Raw genomic sequence first — 12,304 nt, forward strand, 5'->3', positions numbered from 1 at the left:
AGGCTGTGCCAGGCTGTGGTGGGTCACGGTGTGACGTGGCGTGACGTGGCATGATGTGGCGTGTCCGAGGCTAGGTGTGGCTGCGGCCGAAGATGAGAGGCGGCTTCCAGACAGGCAGGTTCCTCTCCCACTCGCTCCACCAGCTGGAGGTGTTGTGGGCATGGGTGCGGAGGCGGGCGGCGGGGTGCCCGCTGCTGCGGGCGCTCAGGGGGGCAGCAGGGGGGGCCTGGAGGTGCAGGTTCCAGCACAGTGCCGCGGGGGGGTCAGCATCTTACGGGAGAAATGGTGCAACGCGTCGTGAGCTTCTAGGAAGAAAGTCGTGTCTCTTGATTACTCACAAGAGAATCATTTACACTCCTCTAGCTGCGTGGCTGAGTGTTAAGGGCACGTGGTATGGCATGGGATGCTGGCTACAGGGGACTGTATGGGGATTGCTGAAGACCCCATGTCCCACACAGTACCAAGGCTGGCCATCACTCACACATCTCTCATTGGGGATATAAACATTGGAGTTGGCCATAAATAATCAACCCAACGCAACTCAAGCTCCATGCGTGATACATGTTTCTTAGGTACAGGATGACACTTTTGGGTATTTTACCATCATCACATGTTTCAAATGCGGACCTGCAGTGTTCCACCAGATGTTTACGTGGAGAGCAGGAGCAGAAACATGCATATGAACATGGCATGAGCACTGCACATCTGCTACCCATGAGAGTCACTTACTAGTACACCTGTCTGTACCTGTTCTTGTACCGCCATCTCTACCTCTACCTGTATAGCCATGATAAAACTGTGATTACTGCATCTCCATCAGTGGAGTTAGCCATTACCTTTTAACTTCTGCTGAATAGCATAACGAGCCTTTCTCTCATGGTCCAACTCGCTGCATAGAGTATCTAAGCAGGAGAAACACAGGACAACTCAGGGATGATAAATACTATTAGGGTGTTATAATATAATATAATAGAATATAATAGAATAGAATGGAATATATTATAATGATTTTGCATGATGGCCCTAAGTCTGTGTGTGTGTGTGTGTGTGTGTGTGTGTGTGTGTGTGTGTGTGTGTGTGTGTGTGTGTGTGTGTGTGTGTGTGTGTGTGTGTGTGTGTGTGTGTGTGTTTGTGTTTTTCCAACATTAACGGAAGTTTTCTTTATTTTTTATATCTTCATTTTTTCAGTGAAGATTTCTTTAAACCAAAAAAAATTGCTCCATGACTAGTGTTGATAACTACTCACGCAAGTTGTAGCCTACCGAATGTATTGGACCTCTGATCATGCATTAACCTTCATTATATGCTGTCTGAAGTGCAGCTTTTAAACATTTGCTTTGACAAAGCATTGTAAGACCAGAGGATAAAATACACAATTTAAAAGCATGCCTTTCTGTTAAATAGGAAAAAATCAAGGTTGTGCACAGTTGAATGCCCACAGGAATTCCATGGCATTTATAAATGGAGCGGTTGCCTTTAAACCAAGTGCCTGGGCCAGTTCGTCCAAATGCCAGTGAATGTATTGCATGATTGTATCACTCACCTCGCACTATCTGTAGCTGGTGAACCATCTCCTCTCTGTATGACAGCTCTCTCTTCATCTGGTCTTGGAAATTATCTGTGGAGAGAATAGATCCATTAGCTTACATTAGTTTCACATTCCTCCTGATACTGGATAGCTTAGGCGCACAGATCTATTAATACATGTACTGACGGTGACTGAGAAAAGGTGTGCGTAAAATGTGTGCGTAAAATGGTGCCCAACAGCAATACATTCGTTGCACACAAATGCCTTTTCTATTATAATACGAGGGATGACACATCAATGTTAGGCTACATGTTGTTAAGTTGCTGTCTTTTTTAATATTTGACAAAAACTTTGAGGGAGTTTGATTTGATGACGGTTGCATGGATGTGTTCAACGGTTACAGTAAGGGGAAATGTGACACCTTTTAATGTTTGGAATTCACGCTCCAGTTTCTTCCGAAGCTCTACCTGCTCGACCAGTTGTTTCTGCAGTTCCTCTGTGAAAAGGCAACGGGATAATTACAGAAAAGTATTAGGAAATTGTATTTAAATATTAACTTTCATAGTCAATCTTTTTAGCCAATGTCCAACAACATACGAATCACACGAATATATCATTAACAGCTAAACATAACACATATTCAGTTAATGCAGGCACATTCAACTATTTATTTTTATTCAAACGCAGATGTCACTTTACAAATGTGGCGTTTCATTTGTTGTTTAGGGTGTTATTTTAGACTTTGGAGTCTGGCCTAATTTGTATTTTAAGTCAACCAGCAAGACAAATTAGCTACACTCTTTGACGCATGCTGGTACGCCCTGATGGGCTGAAGTCTTATTGTGTAAGTAGGTCTATTCTGCAAATCCAGTTAGCCTACCCTGGATTTAATCGGTGACATTCGGACCTCTTGCCCATCCATTCCTCGGCGACCTGAACCGGATAATCCTGCCCTTGGTCATATTTAAAACTACTTAGCCAGATCGTCCGGTAAGCTAAGGCTCGTTCTTTGCGTATTATCTCAGGGGATTGTCCAGATTTAAATGTACAGCGGATGACAATGGAGTAATTGGACATGCAAGCAGTTAAAAACTCAACACCCGCCTACCCCATTTTCACCCCAGCTACATTATTTAACTGCGTTCTCTTGTGTTTTCTCGGTTCATCCATGAAGTGCTCTCAGTACGCTTGCAAATTCGATTTGTGACAATGCATTACCAAAAAACATGCACCGACTATAATTAAACAAACACCAAAATCCTTACCTTTGGCCATATTGTCTAGTGCTCTGCTGCCGATTGCAGTTGTACTGCCATCGTCACAGCGAGTGACCTCCTCACCTAAGAAGAAGGACATTACAGTATAATAATCATTCCACAACAACACCACGTCTTGAATAGTCACAGTAGGCCTAGGTTGGCTTAGGGGGCAAGAGGCAGTGGAAATATATATATATATATATATATATATATATATATATATTAAGGCAAGAGAAACAACGAACTTGCTTACCTCCATCTGTCTCTCTTTGATGGCCGTCTGACAGAGGGCCATGTTCTTGGGGGAAACTTTTGGGTTCGTTCTCGTCCACAGTTGAAGATGGCTCCTCCTCACGTGAGTCTAGTGAACAAAAACATATCAAACGTGGCTCGCGGTCAATAGCTTGATCCCAATAAGACAACAATACAACACAGATGTGATTAAAAGATGTAGTAGCACCTACCATTCGATTCTCGAGGATCACGTTGGTAATTAACTGATGATCCAAATGTGCACGGGGTGCTCATTCTCTGTGTATGTCCGTCTCTATCATTAGTGTACACCTGCAATATTGACCAAATCAGAATAAGAATAGCATTGCTAATATGGTTAATAATAATAGTAATATGTGCACTGAGCTATTTCCCATTTCACTTCATTTCAAGTGAAATAGTTCAAACACTGCACCCAGGCGACCTGGGTGCGAACTGATCCCCAAACATGGGAATGCATCCTGGTGACCCAGTTAAAATAAATTGAAGTTTTTCTCTCATCACGGCATACAGAGACAGCCCTCTAGACATCCAAACTGAGTTTAAGGGGGGTGTAAAAACGGAACACTTGGTGTTTATATAGAACACTTTAATTTTTAAATGATCATGAAATTACACCAGTTGAGGATTGTTACCGATGCTCCAACACTTAAAATGTTATTGCCAAGTTAATTTGATGTTTGTAATTAATCACTTTGGGGTTTTTATAGTAAGAGGTGTGTGTGTGTGTGTGTGTGTGTGTGTGTGTGTGTGTGTGTGTGTGTGTGTGTGTGTGTGTGTGTGTGTGTGTGTGTGTGTGTGTGTGTGTGTGTGTGTGTGTTTGGAGGGGGGCATACATACCTCATATAACTGTGTATTTCTACTGGTTTCTATGGGCAGGTGTTTCCTCTCTGCGTCAGCCTCTATAGACCGTGCTTCATTCGACTTGCTTCTCTCGGCCTCTGGTTCCATGCTCCTCACTGGCGCGTCTTGAGCTATGGAGCCCAGGGGACTTTGGTGGCCGTCAGTTGACAAGGGGAAAGAGTCTTCCTCCTGCACCTTGTTTGACTCTACGTCCACATCCGGGTCATCCACGCTGTCCACGTCCGGAGAGACAGATCTGTAGCTTGAACTTTCGCTCAGGAAATCAGGTGACAGGTAGCCAGATCTCCCCCCTGCGTAGGACCCCCTGTTCCCATACAGCTTGGCTATGCTCTCCGTGTCTTTCACCACAGGTCTGAAAGCTGATATGTAGCTCATTTTCCGGGGAGTGTCAGTGACCCCATCCATCGAGCGGCTGTCATCCCCAGACTTGTCCTCCTCGTTACGCAGGGACTGTGTGCTGGAGCAGCGCTCGCTGTCTAAACCGCTCTCTTTGGGTGTGCTTGCGCCCCGGTCAGTTGATTCCGAGATCTCGCCTTCATTGGGTCTGGGGCACAGCATGTCCGAGGGCGGCTTGGGGTGAGCCTGAGAAGAATAAGGTGGCATGGGCAGGCCGCCTGTCGTGGGCCAAAACATGGGGAAGGATGGGTAGCCACTGTCTTTCGACCCCGGCCAAAACATACCTGAAATGTTAGCTTTATTTGGTTCCCCTATCACCATCCCATCCTCCTTCTTTTGACACAGTCCGAAGGCAGGGAAGCCGTAGGGGTGGGGGAAGAGCGGCGGGGGAATCTTCTGCAGCATCCCAAAGCCTTTGCTGGGTACGGGGATGACGGGGTAGCTGCGCATGCCAGGTGGAACCACGCCGGCCTGCTCCTCCTCGCACCTCGTGGCTTTGTGCGGGATCTCTGGAGATTCTCTGTGGGGTTGGCCACGAGGCCCCGGGTTTTTGGTCGGAGAGGACCCGGCTGACCCACTGGACGGCAGCGTCCTCTTCCGGCTGCCGCCATTGAACATGGCCTTGACGTCTTCCCAGGCATGTGTAACCTCATCGGGTGAGTTTTTGTCGGACAGTTTCAGGTGACGCCTCCAAGAATTGAAATTAGCTGCGTCGGGCTGCGTGTACTTTGACTCTGGTGTGCGATGCGAATGAAATATGAATTTGTTTGGAGAGAAATACATGTTGCAGAACGAACATTTTATGCACTTTGCTCTTGAGCTGTTGTACCTAGCCGGTATGAAATTACCTCGACAGCCCCATGCGCACTCGTGAGACACGTCAAATGCGAAGTTTTCAGGTAGTTTGGGTGGTGAGTGCGCGCCGAGAAAGGATTTGCACAGCCTCTCGGCCTCGCGTTTGGTGATCATCCCACAGCGGCGCGAGGAGATGGGCATAGCGCCCGCGCGCCGCAGAATCTCGAGCTGTACCGGAGTGCACTGCACGCATGTGATGCCAAGGGCCACGCGGCGATTGTGTATCTCGTTGTAACTGTAGTGCTTCAGCAGGGTGTTGGAGATTTGTGCGAGACAGAGTCTTTCCTGGCCATCTATGACAAGGGAGACTATGGGTATTCCATACAGGGAGGTCTCGCTGACTTGGTTGGGTTTCAGCGCCGGGCCGGAGTAGGATTGCAGCTCTTGCTTGGAGGTCGGCGAGCAGCTGGAGTCACGTAGGGCTGGCAGCTGACTCGGAATTGATTCCATTCCTGGAAACCTGCGAAGATTTTTTTTCACATGAGTCAATCTAGTTAAAGAAAACTGGCAATGAGAATGCCATCCTTCCGCTTGAGAAATTATTCATAATAAAGTGTGTAATACTTGCATATATCCAGCTTCTGTTCTTGGTGCTAATTTAATATAGGCTACACATAATAATAATAATAACAATAACAACAACAATAATAATAATAATAATAATAATAATAATAATAATAATAATAATAATAATAATCCAACCATTAATTTCACTTTACTATTTGAAAATAAAAATCCCTTTTATATCTGACTAACTTTCTGACCAAAATAAATCTAGATATGTTCCTAAATTGTCCTGCAATTTAAGGACGAGGTCTGTCTTTTTTATATAGGCCTACAATTTGCCCCACAATAACATTTTCATTATCCTTTATTCAGTTTTCATAATTAGGCCTATTTAACCGAAAAGCAATCGGCCCTAATTTGACTATGGAAACGGGCTCGTGTGAACAAAGGCATTAAGCAGAAAAAGGCGGCTTTGAGGGGGGCAAATAGCTTAAGAATAAAGTAAGTCGCACTAAGCCGCTTTCATTGTGATTACCAGGATTCAACACTGACTTAAAATTAAGACGACTAGAAAACAAAATGGACAACTGTGATTGGTGACATGGATTTCAATAATTGGGCTACGATAATTTATAAATAGGCCTACGGGATATTTTTCAGGTTTTCCACATTTCATGTTTCATTAAAACATTGTCTGAAAATACAGGCTATAAAATGACACAGTATTATGTGTTTTGCTTTTACTTCAAGCTGATCAATATGATATGCCTATATCTAAGTCTAGCTGTTATCACATCATGTTAACCATGACGCACAGAGACAGGAAAATCCTGGGACGATGCAAACATTCAAGTGCAGGCTCTCCAAAAACATTGAAAACAGAAAACACAAGTGAAGGCAAACTCACCTTTTAAGAGAGTAGTCAAGCAGCAGTTTTAGAACAGCAGGTGCAACAAAGCCAAAATTTTGTCGAAATTGTTGATGAGACGGCGCAACTTGCAGGGGACGATTTTCGGTTTGATGAAGAAGGAAAAATTATGTTTATGTCTCGCAATGTCCAAGTCTCCTGCAGCGAAGTATAGCTTCTGTAATCAGAGGTGCGTGAGGACGTGCATCCTCCTCTAGGCTGTCTGGCAAGTGAGGAGAGCTGGAGGAGTGACCGTGGGTTTGTTTGGGCTGCGCGTGCCTTTCCCCTTACGACAAAACCACTGAAGACGCTCACCGGTGACAGCTAAGTAATGGCGAGGCACTCCCACTTATCGCGAGCATATTTACATGAACTTGTTTGCCTACGGGATCCAAAGAAAGCACACTTGCTGCTGTCATATTGGCCCGGAGACATTTTTGTCACCACGTGATCTTTAGACACTGGAAAGATGGGTGTCCGCGCGCCTTGGACATGTTGGACAATCTTACTGGTACGGACAAGGGTCAGTCCTGAAACGGGGTGTTTTTACACGCATGAGTTCTTCAGTTACACTTTTATTAAATAGGCTACTTAGCTATATAGATATGAAGAGTTCAGATGCAAAAACCCCTAAGTGCCATTTCAGAAAATAATCTTAATTCATTTTTATTAACTACAAAGCTATCAAAAATGTATTTTTTTTTATTTTATTCATGTAATATAACTATTTATATGTATTATCAAGTACATGAATGTAAACCAAACCAACAACAGGGTTCTCTAAAAATATAGAAGTGCAGGTCTTTAGAAATGGAGTTAGGGGGTTTTGCATCTGAACTCTTCATATATAAAAAATATCCAACAGCCCAAGACATCCAGTTTATTTAAAGAATAAAAAATAGCCACGTTATTTTGTTTAAGATTTTAATAAATTAACATGAGCAGTATTGATTCATCAACACTGGTATTTGAAAGCATCCAGGCAGTTCTCTTGATAGTTTTATTAGCTAATATACTACAGTGCACCTGTTCGTCCTCTGCTCCCTGGAGTTGGAGGACCACACTCACCCAGCGAGAACAGGTTGCGTGAACAAAGCGACTGATATGTGTAAGCACCAGCACGAGGTAAGCGGTTTAGTGATATGGCTGCGTTAACTATTCATAAGTATTTATAGGCCGATCAATGACCGTGGGCTCACCTCGCTATGCCCCGTGCTAAGCTATAGTTCTACCAGTAGGCTACAGTTCCCCCTGACAGACGTCTCGACTTATCAGTGTGGTGAAGCAACTTCTAAACTAGTGACGGCAGAACTTTTTTTTTCACTGACAGCCACGTTTTCGTAAGTTTAATGTGTATCTATATGGACTGTGTATCTATGCCTAATTTAGGCTTGATGAGACTCACAACCACCTTAAATTCGTTGCTGGCTACAGTGTGAAAGTGACCAATCATGGGTCAAGGTGGCGTGAGTCGCCTGGGGTGTTTTCATTTATCCCATCCATCAGTGTTAAATAAATACAGGCATTGTTATTGAAATGACGTGCAGAGGCTTCTTGTCGCCCCAAGAGAGTCTTTTCATGGGTGACATTTCAGATGTTCCTGCGACCGCATGTGTTCTGGTTCTCACGGAATGACTCGAACATTGAGGTTTTTTTTTTTTTAATTACAGCTTAAAATAGGGTTTACGTTTGCATGCTGGTTTTTGGATATTCCAGTAGGCTATGTCATCCAGGTAGTGCTGGATGACCCAAACATCTGGATATTTTAACTTTTTTGCATGCAATCACAAAATTATTGTTCATGAAATGACACTGGGGTAATTGTTCGCGATGGTGCGTAGCCTATATGCTAGGGTATGCTTCATATAATAGCCTATAGATTTATTCCCCGTTCGCCCAGTGTGTCTGTGTTCAGAACTGGCACGCGCGCCCGCCATTGCAACGTCTCTCTGCAATATTGATGGAGGAGGGATCACGCGCAGGAGGTGTAATCCGATCCTGCCCGTATTGACTTTCACGGGCAAGAGACTTTCTTCCTCGCCAGCAATAATTACCATTTTGGACTGTAATTATTCAGCTCTCTTAAATAATTCAGATGGCAAACTGAATGGCACATTGTTGCCCATTATTTTAACGCATCACGCAGTCTGAGGCTCAGCGCAACATCAGCAACTGGACACCTCGCCCGACAATTACCCTCCAACTCAACTCTGACTATTTAATCGTCACATGGGTTCAGATTTTGTGACTGCTTACCTCTTAATGGGAAAGAGCAGCACTATGTGGTTGAATAAAATGTATTTTACCGTTTTTTACTGGATGTTGGCTATAATAATTATAATTAGGCCTATAATATTATAATTGACTTTCAAATATTTAATGTAGGTCTAAACAATACTCTCCTACGAACTAAGGCTATTCCATGATTTCATCGGTCTATCCTTGGAGGCCTATTACAACTTATGTGTACAACTTTAATTGGTAGGCTATGTATTGTTATTAATTAATTGAACAATACATCATATCTAATTTGGAAGGTAGCCTATATTGATTTATGGTCAAATAGCCTATAATCTAACCCTGCCCATTATAAAACTAGGCCTATATATTGGGGCTAAATAAATCAACATGCTTAACATGTAAGGCGCGTTTAGCATTAGGCCTAGATTAAAAATTGTGACAACACATAGCCTATGGCCTACGTTTATTTATTTGGCATTGACTTCTTGATTGTCAGAAAGGACAAAAAAACAGCGCGTGGTTTTCAGCCGTGGCCCCATCTGTCAGAAGAATGCTTCAAATGTGAATGAATAGATCCAGAGTCCTTTGAGGAAGACTTCTTCTCCGTGCGCCACGAGGGCATGATGTCGCGCCTTTGAGCTGGTCATAACGCAGGGCTAGGAGGAAAGGGGCGCCTTTTAAGATGAATCAGTCTGGATTTAAAAAATAATAGTAATAATTTGCTGATTGAATTTGCTATTGAAAATTATGTGACCTTACCACATCAAACGTTTAGGAACAATTGATTTCTGATGACATTCATGTTTACATACAACCTGAATAGCCTACAAGTAATTACAATATTCCTACTTAATGTTTAATAGTCACAGCTGTCCTAAACTGTAATCAAAGCTACAGCTGCCAATATTTTTCTAAGGCAATAGGACTGTATCATTGTAAGCAATTGGAACCACTGTATTTCTTTCGTAATGTATGTCCTTATAGGGCTACTATCACTCAGTCTCTACTCCTGTATGTTTTTGCGTGGTGTTGAACCAATGGTGTGTTGAGCCATTAACCTTCACACTCTCCGTCTGAGAGTCCCCCACTCACAAAACTTGAAGTCTATACCCAGCACGCCTTTATCTGACATTGATTATCTCTTATCTCGTCTTGTTTGTCAGCTGAAATAGTAGGGGCACATATCCATTACATAGCCTACTGAGCTTTGAGTGAGGAACAGCTCTCAGGTGGAAAGCACGCTAATGAGTCTTACTGATGACCGACACGTTTCAAAATGTGTCAATCGACGCGCACGTTCCGCACAGTAAACAAATAAACACACCTGAATGCCGAAGTAATTAGTATCCAGGAGTGGCACCGAACAATTGATTGGCGTCGAATAGGTACAGATGGGCATGGGGATTGTAGTCTACTGTCATGACAAGACAGAGAAACCGGAGATAAAAATGAGTTGTACATCTGAATTTATTTGAGAACATATCCTTTTGAATTTCTCTGTGGGGATGTCCGGAATCTTGAAGTAGGCCTACGTATGAACGTACGAGAAAAAAGAAGAAAAGTTAACACCAGATTGTATCTCAAAATAAACACACATTAACAGTACAAATATGCGCAATATAAGGCCAGCCTCTGTTGCACTCCTCTACATGCCTTACTCGAGTTGAACCCGAGTCCTCAGCAATCAAATGTCTATTGCGCACCGTGTGGTTGAGGTAGAATAACTTGGACTATACACGACACGGACGCTATTAATTCTTGGAAGTCGACAATGAAACCCCTTAAAGTCAAACTGTGACAATCACCCGAACGATTAAAAATACATGAATATAATATTTTGGAGCATTTGGCACATTCCGGGACAGACGGGGCATTTAGGCTAGTTGACGCATGCGGCATGAATCACATCATCCTCGTTCAACTGAGATTTAATTAGGCTGCCTGCTGAAAGCAAAATGTTCTTTGTTGAACAGTTGTATCAGCATCACAAAAACCGTGACCTCAATACATTTTAATTTTAGAGGCAAATCAATCCACTCCTCTCATATCGATTGCCACCCCCATGCTACACTTAAACCGCCTCTCCAAACCGTTTTTTTGTTGTTTCACTTGAAAATAGCATTTCGATTAGACCCTTTATTAAGGTAAGATTGCTCCTCGAGGATCGGTGTGGCCTGAAAATTAAACGGTGACATTTTAATTACTGGACATTGATAAAGGCGTTCTGGCAACTATCGGGGTGCTCTCCGTCTGACCTGATGTGCTAATCTAGTTGGACTGCTGGCTGAACGTTCCAAAAGGCGCGCGCCAGCTGCGCGCTCTGAACGACGCAATGAGCGCGAGGTGAGGAGGAGAATGGGGAGGCAGTATGGGGCGCCGTTTGTAAAGCTGACTGTGCTGAAAATTTCAGCAACATTTTGTCACATTTAGCTTAAAACAGTGTTGTAAAAACTGTGTGAATTTTTCAGACTCCCCTTTTTACACATTTAGAACAATAAATGTTAAATCTAAATAATGTATCCAAATGTTAAATATAAATCTAAATAATATATAAAAATGTTAAATCTAAATGTCAAATCTAAATAATAAATCTAAATCTAAATATTAAATATAAATCTTAAATCTAAATGTTAAATCTAAATCTAAGTGTTAAATCTAAATATTAAATCTAAATGTTTAATGTAAATGTTAAATCTAAATCTAAATGTTAAATCTAAATGTTATACCTAAATGTTAAATCTAAATGTTATATCTAAATGTTAAATCTAAATCTAAATGTTAAATCTAAATGTTAAATCTAAATGTTTAATGTAAATGTGAAATCTAAATCTAAATATTAAATCTAAATGTCAAATCTAAATAATAAATCTAAATGTTGAATATAAACTTAAATCTAAATGTGAAATCTAAATCTAAATGTTAAATCTAAATGTTAAATCTAAACCTAAATGTTAAATCTAAATCTAAATATTTAGATTTAGATTTAACATTTAGATTTAACATTTAGATAAGTTAAGTTACAAACACAAAAATGTTTAATCTAAATGTTAAATCTAAATGTTAAATCTAAATCTAAATATTTATATTTAACATTTAGATTTGACATTTAGATTTAACATTTAGATTTAACATTCAGGTTTAGATTTAACATTTAGATTTAAATTCCACATTTAGATTTAAGTTTATATTTAACATTTAAATTTAGATTTATTATTTAGATTTGACATTTAGATTTAACATTTAGATATATTATTTAGATTTAGATTTAACATTTAGATATAAAATTTAGATTTAACATTTAGATTTAACATTTAGATTTAACATTTAGATTTAACATTTAGATTTAACATTTATATTTAGATTTAATATTTAGATTTAACATTTATATTTAACATTTAGATTCAATATTTATATTTAATATTTAGATTTAACATTTAGATTTAACATTTAGATTTAGATTTATTATTTAGACTT

The 12,304-nt window shown here is 41.1% G+C and overlaps 1 protein-coding gene across 1 annotated transcript; it reads right to left on the reverse strand.

The window, feature by feature from the left end:
• Nucleotides 1–204: 204 nt before the first annotated feature.
• On the reverse strand, nucleotides 205–5,625 carry skor1b (SKI family transcriptional corepressor 1b). Its single transcript, XM_063196327.1, has 7 exons — nucleotides 3,924–5,625; nucleotides 3,041–3,148; nucleotides 2,794–2,868; nucleotides 1,950–2,024; nucleotides 1,544–1,618; nucleotides 837–902; nucleotides 205–305 (listed from the first exon to the last, which is right to left on the reverse strand). The coding sequence occupies exons 1-7, from the start codon at nucleotides 5,623–5,625 to the stop codon at nucleotides 205–207; spliced, it is 2,202 nt and encodes a 733-aa protein (XP_063052397.1).
• Nucleotides 5,626–12,304: the final 6,679 nt, after the last annotated feature.

Source organism: Engraulis encrasicolus, chromosome 4 (assembly GCF_034702125.1).
Source record: "Engraulis encrasicolus isolate BLACKSEA-1 chromosome 4, IST_EnEncr_1.0, whole genome shotgun sequence".
NCBI lineage: Eukaryota > Metazoa > Chordata > Actinopteri > Clupeiformes > Engraulidae > Engraulis > Engraulis encrasicolus.

Bases quoted from the DNA above. Each gene is read 5' to 3' on its own strand.
- skor1b (XM_063196327.1), bottom strand. From the start codon at position 5,625: ATGGAATCAATTCCGAGTCAGCTGCCAGCCCTACGTGACTCCAGCTGC. The intron at 2,025-2,793 runs GTAAGGATTTTG...GCCTTTTCACAG, and splicing joins ACTAGACAATATGGCCAAAG to AGGAACTGCAGAAACAACTG. The intron at 903-1,543 runs GTGAGTGATACA...TCTCCTGCTTAG, and splicing joins CCAGCTACAGATAGTGCGAG to ATACTCTATGCAGCGAGTTG.